The 19,322-nt window shown below is 34.0% G+C and overlaps 1 protein-coding gene across 1 annotated transcript; it reads right to left on the bottom strand.

The window, feature by feature from the left end:
- Positions 1-4,311: 4,311 nt before the first annotated feature.
- LOC111379450 (CLAVATA3/ESR (CLE)-related protein 44-like) lies at positions 4,312-4,668 on the bottom strand. Its single transcript, XM_023002823.1, has one exon. It carries the CDS (start codon positions 4,666-4,668, stop codon positions 4,312-4,314), a length of 357 nt encoding a protein of 118 aa, XP_022858591.1.
- Between the last annotated feature and the right edge of the window lie 14,654 nt (positions 4,669-19,322).

The raw sequence follows: 19,322 nt of genomic DNA, 5'->3' as shown, positions 1-19,322 counted from the left end.
GTGATTGTGAGATACAAATTACATCTGATTGAATCTTAAATCATCCGTGGTCGTAAGTAATAACGAGATACGGATATCGTTATTACGGATAGACCATCACGTGTGGCATTTCTTACTTGTGAAGTAAGTAGCTGATCTCACAAGTTAAAGTGTGGTGACACTTAAATGAACACGTGGATGTTTGTTATAGAACAAAACATTGGAGACCCGTCGAGAGATTCCACATGGATAACTATCTGAGTGTCGGTGGTTAATCTCTAACGTTCGGTAGTGAAATTGGTCCTTTGACTTGAGGTCGTTATGGTACCTTATATGAGGACAGTCGTACTTTGGCGGTGTTGGATGTTGCTCTGAAAAGGGCCGCTAATACGACATCGTTCGGGTACGTCAAGAATCGTATGAAGGTTGTGATTGATCAATAAAGGATTCGTCACTCTTAGATAGTAGGAGATTATGATCTACGTTTCATTCAATTAAGTCAATGATGAAATCCTTGGCCAAGGTGTACTCATAAGTCGAAAAGGAGTTTTCGATTTATATTGACTTAATAGTGGAGTGAAAGATATGATCGATGATCGAGATTGACACAATTCCATATCTCGTAATTGATCGGATCATATTGACGAAGGGATTATAGTTTCACGGTAAACGAACGAATTTGGTTTTGTCATACCACGTGACATTTCCCGTCACATGTATTGCCCTGACACATTGCTAGATGTCAATCAGGGACGGCGAATGTGAATTGACGATAAATTAAAAGGGGTGTTTTAATTTATCAATTTTGATTAGATCAAAATAATATTTCACGTCGTTAGGCGTCGTGGTCGGGAACCTAATGGGTCACACACAAAAGAGAATTGGAAGATTGCAAATTGCCAATTGATTAATTTAACAATCGTTGGATAAATTAATTAATTGGATTTGTTATTTATATTTTCGAATTAATTAATTGGATTTGTTATTTATATTTTCGAATTAATTAATTGGATTAATTAATTATTGGGCCGGACCGGGCCGAGCCTATTTGGATTTATATAAATACATAACTAGGGTTTGAGGTCCATTAAGGTTTTCATTATTCTTGCTAGCACAAGAGAAAACCCTAGAGGCTGCAATCATATTCTCTGTGTGGATCACCGTTGGAGGCTGGACAATTGGACAGCTGTGGTGGCGAATCAAAGTTGTGGAACGAAAAGAAAAGCAAAAGGATTGCAGATCTGGAAAAGGTACAATCTTATCACAATTCCTAACCAAACACAATGAGATCTATTGGATGGGAATCGAAATAATTTTAATTTCCGCTGTGCATGTATAAGTAGATTCCCAACAAGTAGTACCCAGTAGATCTCAAAAATTCAGCTGGACACTCACGTATAGTTGAATAACGAGACAAATCCAGTTTAAATAGAACTTCATTAGTATAATCGAAACAAAAATCTACATTATATGATGTATAGCTTAGTAGAACATGGCACTTCCGCCAACTATAAGGGGAACTCCCTACGAAGTACAAACTCTCTCGTTACACTCAATTTCTGTATAATACAAGTTCCAAAATTTTTTATTGTATCTCTTGATTTCAATTTTTATAGTCGAAACAAAAAATTATTATATGGCAACTTAGTGAAACGCCAAAGTTCCACTAATTATAAATAGTAAAAACAAATTCCTACCAGAGATGTACTACCATTCTTTATTTCATCTTTTGATATAAATTCTATGTTCAAAATCAAAACTTATGATCTTAAAGCTTAGTAAAATAAGATACGTCCACTAATTAACTATAAACACATCTTTCTACAAGCTCTCCAATTACACTCAATTTCCATATAAAATAAATGTTCTTACGTTCTTAATTATAAGCTTGTTCGGTAGTGAATATAAGAATTGATTTTTTGACCGTTAGATAGAAAAAGTGGATCATACACGTGAGAAAAGAAGTAAAAAATAATGGCTAAAATAATGAAATAACGATAAAAAAATTGATTTTTTAGAGTGAAAAATTACTACCAAATGGGGCTATATCTTTTGATATGAATTCTATAACCAAAACAAAATTCTATCATCTATGAGCATTTTTTATATGAATTCTATAACCAAAACAAAATTCTATCATCTATGAGCTTAGTATCACATAGTACATCACTAACTATGAATAGCTACAAACTCCCTATTTATAATCCAACTTCTATACTAGATACATCTTATAACATTTTTTTTATTATGCCCTTATTTGATATAAATTAAAATTTGATTATTATCTCAAGTAAAAGTAACAGTTAATTTTAATCACATATTTCATCAGATCCACGACTTTTCAATTACACATTTCATCAATTTTTATAAAAAATATACTAAAAATCTGATTTTAATCTACGCCAAATAAGCTATATCTTTTGACATGAATTGTATGCTATATATTGACTTGAGCAAAGAAAATTCCATTGGGGGCATATCCTTTTGAAATTTCAGCACTTGTCTTCTTGATTGGATGCTCATGTCCCCACCCCTCGTGATATATTAATTGCTCAAGAGTCTATGGAGTTAAGGGTACAAAAGTCTCGAGGACTTTGTCCATATCAGTCATGTGCTAACAAGTAGCCAAATAAATTGTCGTTGATTCGAACCAAAGTTTTGGGCATCGACTGTTTTTCATTTAAATTTTTAAATATATTTTTTCCAATAACATACATGGTATGGCATACGTACAGATGTTAGGCTGAAATATTTGATCCAAGGTGCAAAAACACTAGACCTTGCTCGATATGATCCATGTTTTATACTCCGAATTGAAATTAACTTCAAACTCTATAAACAAATTGTGTATTAGAATCATTTTCAAACCTCTTGTTACAGGTTTGTACGGCCAATTAAGTAATTTAATTACATTTCGTTAAAATTTTTGTTTGCTCAAGCTATCGTTTGATGCACATAAATTATACCGTGTAATGATACCTATGTCCAATTCGAGTGCACCCGGGGGCCAACTAAAATTAGGCACCTGTTTGGTATAAATTAAAATTAAAATTTTAGTTTAAGTCAAAGTCAAAAATAATTTTAACCACACATTTTACGAGATTTACAACTTTTCAACCACACATTTCAATAATTTTTATCGAAATCTACTAAAATCTGATTTTAATCTTTACCAAACAAGGCTAGAATAGAAGTTAATACCGTGTAATGATACCTATGTCCAATTCGAGTGCACCCGGGGGCCAACTAAAATTAGGCACCTGTTTGGTATAAATTAAAATCCAAATTTTAATCTAAGTCAAAGTCAAAAATAATTTTAACCACACATTTTACGAGATTTACAACTTTTCAACCACACATTTCAATAATTTTTATCGAAATCTACTAAAATCTGATTTTAATCTCTACCAAACAAGGCTAGAATAGAAGTTGTGAGCTCTTATTTTCTCATTTCAAGATTTTCAATATGTATCCGGAGACAATTTTGAGTGAGTGATGCTACAATGTCTGCGGGGATGACCTTGGGACTGACACAACACACACACACATGGGGGTCGGCATTTTTTATTCACCTGGGACCCATGCACCCCATGTGAGGGTGTGGTCATCTTCGCGGTCACCGGCGCGGGTCGAGGGGCTTTACCCATTTTGAGTATAGAGCGATCTTGACGAGGCATTAAATAATTGGCATGTGCTCCGAGGATGACAATGATGACAATCACAAGGAGCCAACAAATTACACGACAAGATGCATAGTAACTCGAAGCATGAAAAGAGCGTTGAGACACAAATCTTTTTTTTTCTATACTCTTTTAACCTTTAGTCTTTTGATTTGATAAGTTTTTCCACGTAAATTGATTGATTGAAAGTGAGCCAACAAAACAGTTAATACTGTGTGTCAATCTACCACGACATCATCCTTTGCATAAATGTAGGACAGCCTGTTAATTATCAAGAAAATTTGTCCGATTGAAAAAAGAAAAAAAAAATAGGACTAGCAAGCGAGTACACACAATGACGGATCCAGGCAAGCGAGCGAGAGAGCACCGTTGATGGCCGTCATGACTCATCGGGTGCTAGCTCCGCCATTGCTTACACATACGTTACAGTGGTCGTGAATTGACAAAGAATCAATCACAACATGTTTGGCTAAGCTTTGAAAAGTAAATGAAATATACTTTTATTTTTCAAATATGTTTGAATATGCTCTCTTTTTTAAGTATACACAGTTACTTCTAAAACAAGCAACTTATTTATCTCTAGCATTGGTGGTGAAGATAACCCTAGGGTAGAAATTCATGCCAAACTGCAGTCTGCAGAAGACGATAGTTGTTATCCATTGCCAATAGGATTCGGGCCTCCGGGAACTTCATGTGCAGCTGCCTGAAATTCTCGGTTTGTACTCCTCGCCGTCGTAGTGCCACCACCACTACCAGGAGGAGGAGGAGGAGGAGGAGCTACGCTATTGGGAGGAGGAGTGGTTGCTCCACCGTTGAATTTGGCGGTGGATTGTTTTTGTGTTTGAGAATTAAGGAGGACTCTTCCTTGTGATGCTAAAGAAACCTCTAATATAGCCGGAGAGTTGATACGGCGAGCGGATAGGGAAACGATAAAGAGAAGAAGAAGAAAGAGTGACATAGCTTGTGATTTTGTGAAGGTTTTGCAAGCCCTTTTGCTGGTTTCTGCCATGGAAGTTTAACCAAGAAAATCCAGTACGTACCCCCCAGTAGATATCCACTGAAATCAATATCCATGAACCAAATGGATTTTTGTTGAAGAGAAGTAAGAGTTGAGCATCTTCCAAAGGAGAAATATATAGTGACAAGGGTAAAAATTACAATAAAAAATAAAATTGATTTTCATAATAAGATAATTCCTCTATAAATTGGACTTCATTAGTATAATCGAAACAAAAATATATGATATGTAACATATAGTTTAATAAAACATGGTACCTCCACTAACTATGAATAGAACTTCTTAATAAGCACAAACTCTTGAGTTACACTTAGTTTCATGTAGTATTGGTAGAATTGATTTCCTACTCCAACACGTAAGATAAAAACTTTCCATGGCAAATGTGGCAAGAGAATCTTAATTATGGTTCTCTAAATGATTAATTCGGAGAATCATAATTAAAGTTCTCTTATCATGTCAACAGTAAAATTTTTATATCATACTCACTATGAGCAGGAGATCAGGTTTGATAATACAGGTAGCAACATTCTTGATTATTAGTTTAGGTGAAAGTGAATTTTAAAAAGTGTTTTTTATTTTTTTATTTATCTTTTATTTTTTATAGAATGTCTGGTTAGAAAGTTAAGGAAAGTTGTGAAAAAAAAAATATATTTTTTCTTTTCTTTTGAAAATTTGTGATTGGAAATGTGTGCGGAGGAAAAGAAATTTTCAAATAATCAATTTCAAACAAGAACTATATCTCTTAATATTAATTCTATAGTTGAAGCTAAATTTATGATCTGTTAACTTTAACACGGTACTTCCACCAACTATAAATAAAAGTTCCTACAATACACATTACAACATTCTTGATATGAGGCCTATAATCGTAACAAAAATTATGATCTATGAGAATAGAATTCTATAATAGAATCAGAAACCTGTTATATGGGTTTAGTATACACGATAGCTCCACTAATTATAAAAAGAAGTTCCTACAAATTCTCGTGTTAATGCTCAATTTCTATATGAATATACAGACTCCAACATTCTTGATCATCTCTTAATATGAATTCTATACTCATATATTGACTTACCCGTCCTCCTTTTTTAACAATTATTCATGGCATTTCTAGAGTTATTTTTTCAAGATCGTTGAGTTAGTTTTGTTGATAAATTTTAACCGCAACCCACTGGTCAAAGTATGAACACCGTCCAATGCTATCTGCTTCAGCCTCTCTTTTCTTTTATTTCAATTGCACCTTTAATACATTTCACTTTTCAAACAATTAAAATTGACATTTTGATGTTATATGTCTTACTAAAGTGATGAAAGGAACTACTTTTTGTTATTGGAATCTTAGCCTAAGAAATCTGTGCCTTGGAAAATTGCATTTGTTGTTAGCAAAGTAAACTACACTGGTGCATATCCTTGTGAAGATTTCAACTCTTTCTTTAAGTCTTCTTGATTTGATGCTCATGTCCCCACTCCCTTAATAAATTAATCACTCAAAAGTCTAGAGAAACAGAAGAGGTGACAGGAGTTGAGATATACTGGTCAAAATTAGTTGTTAATGATTCATTGACATATCATTTTATATTTAATTTTAAGCAAAAGTGACCGTGAGAAAAAATTGAACATATTAGTTTAAAGTGGTGTGTCAATGAATCATTAGTTAGACAGCAAATTGGACAGTTAATTTTAAACAACAAATCTCAACTTGAGTGGCAATGGTATCTTTTGTTATAACCGGGGCCAACCCTGACTAAGCTCCCATTTGGCCCCATTATTTTATGTTATAATTTTTGGAATCGTATTTTTTTAGAGAATGTCTGATTGAAAAAGAAGAAAAAGTTTTAGATTTATGTGTAATATTATTTTATTAGAAAATGTGTGATTAAAAAGAAGAGAGAAAAATGTATTATGAATTTAATGGGGGGTCAAACAGGGGTAAAGGTTTAAAGTCATTACAAAAAAACTCAAGTCCACTTATTTGGTACACTTTTTTGGTCTATTAGAGACTTTTATGTGGTGTGATTATTCATTTATTTTTTGTATGTTATATGTGATTCATGGAACGAAGGCAAATAAATACAAGTCCGGACAAAGATCTGTTGATTGTCGAAGGACCGATGACTCAATCGCAAGCAAAGAGGGTCAAAAAAGTGATGGAATTGCTAGTTCAAGTTGCATTGAGTGAAAGTCGATCTTGGCTTGCAAATGAGCAAGTTTCGTGTTTGGCCCGGGGGAATATACAAAGTGTATCAACACATACACTTTAAGCATCAGCACGAGAAAGCTAGCTTTCTATGACATGCGACCGCATTACCATTAGAGATAAGTAGTTGGAGGAATTCACTTGGTCTATGTGACTCTATACTATGTTTTCGTGATGTAATTTTCCAAATTTGAGAGATCTTTTATTTTAGTTAGTACTCTATTTTTTTGGTAACTTTTTTATTCTTTAGACTTTAAATCTGTTTCAACTAGTGATTTATGAATTTCCTATATATATAACTTATTATTCCAAATTGTAAATAACATTCATTCAAGTCAATTGAGATATTAATTTTTTGAGCATATTTTGCTTTCAATTCCTTGTTCTTTATTGACCGAAATCCGAACTTATTAAGAATTACTTCTTGTGGCGTTCAAAATAATTCGGGTGAGATTCGTGAGTCTTGTGATTACGGGGTCAACATACTGTTGACGATTGTATTTGTTACTTAGTTGAATATTTCTGAATTAAGTTCAAAACTTTGATTTATTGGCTTTCTTGGGTTTGATTTCATCCCTCATGGGTTTTGTAACTACTACTGCTACATGGATTCGCATCATCATCATCACTACAACTACTAGTACTACTTTTGTATAAAGCAAGATGGAGTAGCTCATCGGCTAAAATTAGGGATGTCAACGAGTCGAGCCGAAACTCCAGGCTTGAGCTCTGCTCGAGCTTTTTTTGGCCTAAGCCAAGCCTAGAAAAAGCTTGGCCAAAAAATCGAGGCTTGATCTGAGCCTCTTGGTTCGGGCCTTTCTGAGACAAGCTGATTCGATTTTTTCTTTCTTCTTTCTGTGCTGCCTATGTAAAGGCACCATGCCAGTCGAGATGGCAAAAATCTCTATCCCGACGGGTTGGTTGGGCGGGGCAGGGCATAACTCCCCATCCTGTGAATAGAACAAATTAAAAAAAATAAAACGGGCCAGCAAATGAGACAAGCCGTTGCTCCGCCCTATCCAGTCTAAGGCGACGGCAGGGCGCAAGGCGAAGGTGGGGTTTGGGTGCGTGGGTGGTGCCTCGCCTTGCTGCCATCACTACATGCCAACAGTACTGTCCTGTCCTTTTTTCTTTTTTTCCCGAGCCGACACAACATTCTAAGATGGGCTTGGCCTAAGCCTCGAGTCAGGCAGCCCGAGCCAAATTGAATAAATTGATTATACATAAATATGTTATTTAATTATATATATAATTCTCTTATGTCTGTAAACAAAAATTTATTCAGGGGTCCCATGATAATTAAATGCCTATAGTCTCAGAATTTTCAAGACTAACCCTATAACGGGCCATACAAATCAATAGTTGCACTTTTAAATTGGACAACCTACATTTCCTATTAGGTTGGCCTGATATGAGTTGCGTTTAGAAATTTTAATAGAAACTCTGCAAAATAATAATATTGAAATTGAGAAAAATCTGTATATATATGTATGTATGTATGTATGTATGTATGTATGTATGTATGTATGTATATATATTACGCGAAATCATCATGTCACTTTTAGTCAATACTATAAGATGCCACGGATAATCAAACCTAAAAAAGAATAGGGAATTGTTGTTTGTATTCTAATAGCTATTTTAAAATTTAAGCTATGATTAAATAATTGATTGACATGGCCGGTTTTGAGATTAAAACAATGAGAAAAAACTCTATAATAAAACAATTATCATGCGTATCTGTTCGAATTTATCTAAATTAATTGAACACATCTCTCGAGCAAATTCAATTCTAGTTAAGTAAACTTACTATTTCTATGTGAATTTCAACTACCTAGCCTACTTAATGCATTAATATTCAACCAGGAATTTCAGAGAACGATCGAAATAATCCTCTAAGTATATCTCTATCTTCTACCTAAATTATAAAATTTACTATTTAGTCTATACAAATAACTCATCACTTGACTCATTGTAGTTCAAAAATCAATAAATGATTAATCAGACAATTAATTGCAATATCACAACAATAATATAAGCAATGCACAATATCAACAACAATTATATCTTTAATAATCAAAATAAATGGTTCAAATTTTGACTAGATCGTTTGCCCTAACTATTTTTTGTAGCAGACGTCTTCGAAAACAACACATATTTATATGTATATATACATTTTGGTCTCATGGACGCGTGCTAGGGGACGTTATTGTGGCTAATTAGTGACATGGTTGAGTACCAACTCATTTCTTTTTCTAAGCTGATGAATAATTAAGTCTTGGTCTAAAGGTTGGAGATAAACATTTTAATTTACAGAAGTATAACGACAAACAGCTAGGAAAAATTGCATTATTAGTCTCCAAAGTCCAATCCATTGAAAATAACAACTTGATTCTTGACCTTCAAATATAATCACATTACAATTCTCCAATATGGTTACATCATAGCTTCAATTTGATACATAGTTGCCCTTGAGATGGTCTACCTCTTATCTGTCTCTGGCGTGAGTGGACTTGAAGTGATATAGCCCTTCTCAATAAATTGTCACATAGCTCTCATGAAAAGATGCTTCATCTTAAATTCATAGACACTTGTCTCAGTTGAGTTTACAGAGTCGGACATGCCACAGTTATGTGACAATTTAACATAGTTTTGCAAGTTTTACATTGGGTTAATTACGCTAATGATCATTGAACGTTTAAGTGATTATGTCAATAGTCACTTAAGTTATTTTCTTATAGTAATAGCTACTCAAGTTTCTGAAAATTATATAAATTGTTATTTGGTGAAAAAAAAAAATTCCTACATCATGGCACCAAATGACCCTTTTTTAAGCCAAACTAGAAAAAAAATGTTGCTGAAAAATTTGCGTTTTCCATAAATTTAAGCTCAAAAAAATAAACAAAACGAAAGTTGCAATACGTTTTTTCATCTGATATGTTTATTTCTCAATTCTTAGTTTTTCAAATTTGTCGACTTGATGTAATAAATAACATTTTCAGGTGATATGGTCATATTTAACGACGTCACGTAAAATTTAACATTATATTGGATAATTAGAATATAACGTCTTTACTTTTCATTATTATTGAGAAAAATATCCATACCATCCCTTTCTTTTCTTCATCCTTAATTATACCTTTGATTGTGCAAAACGTATTCCTCAGTTAAATGCAGTCAAATTTTTTTAAAAGGAAAGAATATTCAAGTCTTAGAACATTTTTCCTCCTTCTACCCCGTTTGAACTCATTTTCTCGATCCTTGTTCATCCCCATTTTAGCATGATATTGGATTAATTACTAATGAAGTATTTTCATTTTTTCTTATGTTACCATGTGTTCCAAAACCATCTGCTGCTGAGTGAGTGAAAGAGGCAAGCTTTACACAAAGCATCTTCATATCCCGAATCTCCGCAGCTGTACTAACATCAAAACCAAAATTAGCCAATTTTGCCTAATCTTTCTGCTTTTGATAACGTCGAGATTCAATTGAATGCCTTAACTAATCGGGGTTCCAATTTGGTTTAAATTTTCCTCAGGCAATCCTCAGGATTCCGATTAATAATCAGCTTCAGAACCAATGGCTGAACCCAAGCAGTTTACATTCTTGAAAACGGATTTAGCACAAGATTAATTTTTGGCTAAAATGGGGATGAACTGGGATATTCCATCTCACCTTGAAACCCATTCTCGACGTTGGTCCCAGATAAATCGAACGCTTTTGTGACTCAACTAATATTGACGAAAATACACAAAAAAATGATGGCAAGAAAATAAATGCAAGGAGTTTTTCAGCCCAAGGCTCCAGAGGTTTGACAACTGTTGTTAACGTCTAATCCCCCGTTGAGCATCCGATAGGATTTCACTCAAACCCACTATCACAGCTCCAAAATCGAGCAAAACCAAGTTACAGAACGAACACAAATGTTCAGTCGTCAAAACCACAAAATAGCCCACAAAAATAACACTCCAACCTCACCAAGAGGTGGATCTTTCAACTCTCTCACACTTGCAACAAATTTCACTAAAAAATTACAAGAGAGTTCATCTGGAAGATGAAGAGAGTACAAAGAGGAAGAAGAACAGCTGTAACCAGAGAGAAAGATTAGGGTTCTTGAAAAATCAAACAACCCTAGAATAATCTCACTATTTATAAGAGAGAGAGCCAATAAGACGATCCAATAATTGTCCATCTGCCAGGTGTAATAGCTCAAGAATAAGTTGCCTTCTACAAGTAGAAGCGTGTTTACAAAACACGTTTTCATTCAATTCTAGAACCTTCGGTTAAATGGATCAATCACTAGGTCGAGTTATTCACTTGAATAACGGATCAACACTTGGGCTCAAGAATTTTAGTAGTCCATCCTTTACAATCTCCACCTTGTTGGAATTTTGAGACCATGATTAAGTGGATTCTAACGAAAAACTAAATTCACTTGCTCTTATTACCTGTTCAATAATCTTAAATAATCAAAGAATTTACTAACATGTATTTCATTTGTATCCACATCTGCTGGATAAATTTTAGTAGGGATTTTAACTAATTTTATATCAGATTTTTCTACTATATTTCTAATAAAATGGAACTTAACATTTATGTGTTTGGTTCTATCATGAATGAAAGACAGGATTTCTACTTGAGAAAATGGCACTCTAATTGTCTGAACACAACTCCACCTGATTTTCTATAATTTATAGTACATTTAAAAGACCCACTAACCAGATTGCTTCTTTTACTATCTTTGTAGCAACAATATACTTTGCCTTAGATGAGTATAAGGCCACTAATTTCTGGAGTTGTGCTTTCCAACTAATGCACGTATCATTTATCATACAAAAATATGCAGTAGTGGACTTTCTATTATCATAATTTCCAGCAAAATTAGGGTCTACATGACCTTTCAATTTTGGATCATTTTTATTAGTTTTGAACCTAAGTCCTAAGTTCTATGTATCTTTCAAATAGTTAATTAAATTTTTCATGGCTTCCCAATGAAGTTCACCTGGATTGCCCTTGAATCTACTTAGTACACTCACAGCATAGGCCATATTAGACCTTGAACATACCATAATATACATAACAGATCCAACAGTATTGACATATAATACATGCAACATTCTTTTAAGTTCAATTTCATTTGTAGGTGATTGATCAACAGACAATTTCACATTTGCAGACAAAGGTAAACTGACAGGTTTGGCTTCATGCGAAGAAAATCTTTTAACCACCTTTCAATATAGCCTTTCTAAGTTAAAAACAATTTTTCATTAGGTCTATCCATTTTTATTTTCATTCCTAAAATTTTTCTAGCAGATCCTAGATCTTTCATCTCAAATTCAGACTTTAATTTTTCTTTTACAGAATTTAAAGCAACATTATTATGACCAGCTTGAAGCATGTTATCTGCATACAATAGTAGATAAAATGATTCAAATTTTCCATTTCTTTCGAAATAAAAAAGGGATCATACTCAAATTTTCTAGACTTCAAGCTTTGTATAAAAGAATCAAATCTTTTATACCATTGTCTTGTGGCCTATTTTAGGCTATACAAACACACTAGGTGTTCTTTACCCTTGACCACAAAGCCTTTTGGTTGTAACATGTATATTGTTTCATTCAAAGAGCCATACAAGATTGCAGTTTTCACATTTAAGCTCTAGTTCTAAGTCAAATCATGTTACAAGTGCAAGCAATATTTTGATAGAAGTATAGTTGACTACAGGCGAAAATATTTTAGTGTAGTCTATACTCTCTCTCGAGTGAATTACCCAAATGGTCATTGAACTTTGCAAAAAGTTTCCATGAGGTTACTAAACTTTAAAAATCACTCAATTTATCATTGAATTTTGTAAAAGGTTTTCACGGGGTCATTAAACTTTAATAATCACCTCATTCTTTACTGAATTTTGTAAAAGGTTTCTATAGGGTCACTGAATTTTGCAAAAGATTTCCCAGGGGTTACTAAATTCCAGAGGGTTTAGTGACTCCTTGGAAATCTTTTGCAAAATTCAGTGATGAATTAGGTGATTTTTGAAGTTTAGTGATCTCGTGAAAACCTTTTGCAAAGTTAAGTGATGAATTAGATGATTTTTAAAGTTCAGTGACGCCGTGAAAACCTTTTACAAAGTTCAGTGACCATTTGGGTAATTCACTCCTCTCTCTCTCTCTGTGAACCTTTTAGCCACAAGCCTTGCCTTGTATCTCTTATCATTTGATTTATACTCTCCTTCTTTAATCTTGTAAATCCATTTACAATCAATTAGTTTACAATCTTAAGGTTTTACTACTAAGTTCCAGATTTTATTTTTGTATAGAGAACTTCTCTCATCTTGCATGGCTGCAAACCATTTGACAGAATACTTAGAAGCAATGGCCTCTTCATATGATTCAAGTTTCTTGTCAAAAGGGTCAGATTCTACCTGTGCAAACACATAATATACAAATTGATACCTAGAAGGAGGTATAATTTCTCTATTCTCTGTCCCTAGCAAATTGATAGTACTGCAGGTCATGTGCAGGTTCTAATTCCTGAGGATTATCTAAGTTTTCGTAATCGATGATAGGCTGGGGTTCAATCTGAGGTGTTTCTACCTCAATTTGCATCTATTCAGGAGTATTCTAACTACCGAATTCAATTTCAAGTGACAATAAAGTCATTGTCAGTTATTTTGTCTACGTTTTTGTCACCAAGACACGAGAAAATTTCTTCATTAAAAATTACAGATTTGCTTATTGTCACTTAAAATCATTTAACTTCTTTTAACCAAAGTCTATAACCTTTTACTCCTTCTTCATAACCTAAGAAAACACATTTCAAATATCTGGGGTCAAGTTTTAAATCAAATTGGTGAGCATAGCTGCACATCAAAATGTTCTTAAATGAGAGTAATCAGGAACATATCCTAACAAACTTGCTGTGGCATCTTATTATCTAGTGAAGTGGAGGGACACCTATTTATCAAATAATATTCAGTCTTTACTGCCTCTCCCTAAAATTTTTTTTGACAATCTTGAACTAATTAGCATGCACCTAGTTCTTTCAAGGATGGTTATGTTCATCCTCTCAGCAATGCCATTTTGTCAAGGAATATAGGTCACGGTCCTATGTCTAAGAATGCCATGAGTACTGCACTACCGATCAAATTCAATATTGCAAAACTCCAACCCATTGCCAGTTCTTAATACTTTAATCTTCCTACTTGTTTGATTTTCAATCAAAGCTTTCCAGTCCTTAAAAACTATAAGTGTCAGACTTTAATATTAGTAAGAAAATCCAGACCTTTCTAGAATAGTCATCAATGGTAAGAAGATAATATCTATAGCCTGACACAGTAGATGCAGGTACAGGCACCCATAGGTCACTATGTATGTATTCAAATATATTTTGTGACTTATGTATACCATGATTAAAGGGCATTCTATTCTGTTTTTCCATAATGTAGTGTTCACAATAAGTTCACTGTTAAACATTGTCTTTTCCAAAAGCACCTGCTTTTAAAAGAAATTTTAGGCCTTTTTCAATTAGATGGCCAAGTCTTTTATACCACAACTCCGACTTATCAGTTTGTGTTACCAAATTTACCATGGTATTTTGAATAACAAAGTCAAGCTTTGTGGTGTAAATACCATTAATTTTGGGTGAACTTATTATAAATGACTGATTTCTAATTATATGTGTAGAACCATTATTAAATCAACACTTAAGTATCAGGATATGCACTATGCAGAAACATGAAATTCCAATAAAATAAAGAAAGAACCCTAATGGACTTTCTTGACCAGACCCTAATTCCCTCAGATTCTAGGGTTCTCTCAGTGAACCCTAGACAAAGGTAAATCAGGTGGTTCAAAAAAATCCCTAAAACTTAACCTTAAAGAAAGAAAAAAAAATCAACAAGTATACAAAAGAGGGTTCAAAATAAATGTCACTAGAGCTGCAGGCAGTGCTAAAATACCCAAGTAATACCAGAGATCTACACAAGATTCAGGTCTTTCTATACAATAACAGTAGATCAATTAGATTTCAAAAAACTCACACAAATGGATTGAGAATAGATTTGAAACGAACTTCAAATTCTTTGAAAAATTTAAAAGCTTTAATACCACTGTTGGTCCCAGATAAATCGAACCCTTTTGTGAGTCAACTAATATTAACAAAAATACAAAAAAATAAATGGCAAGAAAATAATAACATAAGAAGTTCTTCAGCCCAAGGTTTCAGAGGTTTGGCGACTGCAATTAATGCCTAATCCCTCGTTAAGCAATCGATAGGATTTCGCTCAAATCCACTATCACAGCTCCAAAATCGGGCAAAACCAAGTTACAAAACGAACACAAATGTTCAGTCTTCAAAATCACAAAATGGCCCTAAAAAATAACACTTCAACCTCACCAAGAGGTGGGTCTTTCAACTCTTTCACACTTACAACAAATTTCACTAAGAAATTACAAGGGAGTTTATCCAGAAGATGAAGAGAGTACAAAGAGGAAGAAGAACCTCCATAATCAGAGAGAAAGATTAGGATTCTCGAAAAATCAAACAACATTAGAATAATCTCACTATCTATAAAAGATAGAGCCAATAAGACGATACAACTGTTATCCATCTGCCGGGTGTAATAGATCAATAATAGGTTTCCTTTTACAAGTAGAAGCGTGTTTATAAAGCACGTTTTCATTCAGAACCTTCAGTTAAATGGATCAATCATTGGGCCCGATTACTCACTTGAATAACAGATCAACACTTGGGCTTAAGAATTTCAGTAGTCCATCCTTTACACTCGAAAGCTCAAATCTTTCCCAGGAGAGAAATCATAGCTCCTTTTAACAAAAAGCTTCAATTCTTCAAAAATCCTAATTCAAGAATAGGGATCTATTATTATCTCCTTGAAGTCCTGAATAAACTGAATTAGCTACTCATTACATCTTTTATTATTACATTGTACAAACGATTATAACTCACTATCATCATTATTATTAAATTGTATCTTCGAGGTTGAATTTAATTTGGACGAAATATAGAAAAAGGATTTATGTAGCCAACCATATGTTTATTGGGGGTAAAGCATAGCCTTATGCTTGATGTATGTAGTGATTCCTTTTATTTCATTGTTTTAGTTGAGAATGTTAAGCAACATTGTTTCCCTAATGCTTTGAATTATCCTATACTAGAAGAGAATGACTTTAGACAGACACTGTAAGTTGCTTTTAATTTCTTTTTATCATTAGGGATAGAGATAGTCTACCTATTATTTTACACAATTATCAAATTCTATTCTTCTAGGGGAGCCGTGTGTTGGTGTGGTTAAGGGATTCGGAAAGACCCTGTACTTGACTAAGGATGGTAGTGCTAATGTAGTAGCCTACAATAACACCAAGGATGATGCCTAAGATGCTTAAATTGTTGGTACCTCTATTCTCGTTTACACTGTCTTCTCTGCTACTGATGCCAAACATAGAAGTAGAGACTCACAAGTTCCTATAAGCACTCATCTTATGTTTGTAGGCCTGTTTCTCTTGACATTATTGATTAGACTTAAGCGAATATAAATCATTCTTCATATTAGGTATGATTAAATGTGAATGAGCTTGAACAAGAATTATCTTCTGTATTTGTAAGAATTGATAAATCAAAACATGATATTATTGATCAGGAAAAAGTTTGATTAATTGGATTTTCTAATACTATAATTCAATGGTTTTCAAATATTGGTTCCCTTGCTCATTGGGTTTATGGTGTTCTTGGTGCTTGGCTACCATCCCTATTATTGATACAGGTATTAACCGTGCCAAGAGTCTTGGTGCTGCAATCATCTATAACAAAGAGCAAGAATGGTATGATCACGTAAGCTAAAAATTGAACTATACCTGAATACAATATAAACAGTATTCTACTACTGAAATACTTGTAATAAGGGCTTACCTACACAATCATATCCTAACAACCACTACACGTCGTGTTTCTTGTTTCTAGAGTTTGAAGTTACTCATTCGAAAACAATCTGACAGAATCACCTGAATATAAGAAATGATCAACAGGATCCAAAATGTAATTCGAGCCCACTGACTTCACGATATTTTTTTAAAACGAATTTGCTGCCTTCAATAGTGCTAAAGGCGTCTAGTAATCGTTTTCCAGGATAGAACGAATTTTCGTCTCCTACGAAAGTAGCACTGCAATTTGCAGGAGTTCCAACGAACTCAATGAAGTCTATTTGACTTCGAAATAATATTAGAACGAGAGAGAGGAAAATAAGTTTCAAAGCACAGAAAGTTTGCAATGAAAATTGTGTAAATTTTCTGGCAGAGAGGCAGGTTATTGATAAATTTGTTCATGGCCATTCGAACAGTCGTCACCTTTCAGACAAACCTCAACAACCCGGAACAGAAATGTTGTTCTAAAAAGTTGAGTCTGTTAATTCGGTTAACAGTCGGCTAACAGTCGACTGTTTGGTCGGTTAACAGACAACTGTTAAACAATCCATCCAGACCAAAAAAATCACCCGGAATAAGCCAAAAATTTAAATTTCATAATGTACCCAAAAATTTGATTATTTACAATTTGGCCCAAAATTTTAAATAAATTTTGTCCAAAAATTTAATATAGTGCAAATGTCCGCCCGCACCCGAACACGAACTAGATCGGACTCGGACACGAGCATGTGCTCGTGTCGTGCCGAGCCGAGCCGACTGGTTGGATGAACAGCGACGACGACGACGTGAGCGTGTGGGTTTATGATCGAACCCAATAGGATATAGGTCTTCCCCTTCCAAAGCCTATTGGTACCCCTTGGGGCCCAAATCTAATTTCCAAACTTCCACCTTATAAACCACACCAAAGTTTCCTAACTTTCCTATGTGGGATAAGTGTTTGGAAAATCAAATTCTTCCATAATACTTAGTTTTATGTGGGTTACTTTAACACTTAATATTTCATTCAATTCTAAATGGTTTTCGACAAATAAATATATCATGTTAATCATCTCGCGGAGTAGAACTTGAATATGCTAGGTCTCGTATTAATTAAAAGGTGGGTCCTACTGAAATTTGGGCTCAAAATTGACCCATTTCATAATCATTTTTCCAACAATCCCCCATATGAATGAAACATGTTGGCCTTTTCCAAATAATAACATCTAATATGTTTTTCAAAGTAAAAATTGAAGAAGACTGCATCAGGATAAGTAGTCAATGACTTTGAACTTTTCCTAGTAAAATCTATCGGATTTTCTTAGCCAATTAGTAGCAAATTGCTTTGAACAATCAGCCATTTATGGAAACCTAAACAATAGAAGTCACACAGTTCTCTTCGAACACAGTTGGTTTTCACGTTTGTGTCCATTTTGGCCTTTGACACCTCTTGGTTCATGAGTGATTTTTAGAGAATTCATCTTCACCTAATTCTCTTAGAAGCGGCCCCTTCTCACTCACATAGGTGATTTTCATAAAGAGTATTCTGATATACTCCACTTGAACGAATCAAAATATAGAAATCATTAAAAGCGTATCTTAACCTATTTCGCGGCAGCTAGGCACTGGCTCATCATAGGAATGGGTAGGAGTAAAATCTTCCCAGTGCATACTAAGTTTTTCACAGTTCGATTGTCCCATTGAACCTAGATCTTGGGATCTCCAGTTAACTAGGTTGGGTTGCCACCATGGAAACTTTTGATTATTTTATTAGTTTTAATCCCATCCCCTTCAATGAACTTTCGACTTGCTCTCTTGTTAAACTTTTAGTTAGCGGATCCGCAATATTCTCTTTTAATTTCACATACTCTATAGAGATAATGCTAGTAGAGAGCAATTGTCTAAAAGTATTGTGTCTACGACGTATATGTCGAGATTTTCCATTATACATTGCATTTTGTGCCTTACCAATTGCTAATTGACTATCGCAATGGATACATATAGCAGGCATATGTTTTGTCCAACATGGAATATCGTCTAGAAAGTTTCGTAGCCATTCAGCTTCTTCTCCGGCTTTGTCTAATGCAATGAATTCATATTCCATTGTTGATCTAGCTATACATGTCTGTTTTGAAGATTTTCATGATATTGCAGCACCTCCCAGTGTAAAGACATATCAACTTGTTGATTTGGAGTCTTTAGTATCTAATATCCAATTTGCATCACAGTATCCTTCAAGTACTGCTGGATATCTCGAATAGTAAAATCCAAAATTTTGGGTATGTTTTAAATACCCTAAAACTCTAACAATAGCCTTTCAATGATCAGTGTTTCGATTACTTGTATATCGACTTAGCCTACTAATTGAATAGGCAATATCAGGTCGACTGCAATTCATGACATACATTAAACTGTCAATAATACGAGAGTATTCCAATTGAAACTTACTATCACCAGTATTAGAAACAAGATGCATACTAACATCCATAGGTGTTTTCATAGGAATAATATCATATTTCTTGAATTTATCAAGAAT

The sequence above is a fragment of the Olea europaea genome, unplaced genomic scaffold, assembly GCF_002742605.1.
Source record: "Olea europaea var. sylvestris unplaced genomic scaffold, O_europaea_v1 scaffold199, whole genome shotgun sequence".
NCBI classification, from domain to species: Eukaryota; Viridiplantae; Streptophyta; class Magnoliopsida; order Lamiales; family Oleaceae; genus Olea; species Olea europaea.
Note: the sequence above shows the minus strand (reverse complement) of the source record. Positions and strands in the feature narration are given on the sequence as shown.

Bases quoted from the DNA above. Each gene is read 5' to 3' on its own strand.
- LOC111379450 (XM_023002823.1), bottom strand. From the start codon at position 4,668: ATGGCAGAAACCAGCAAAAGGGCTTGCAAAACCTTCACAAAATCACAA.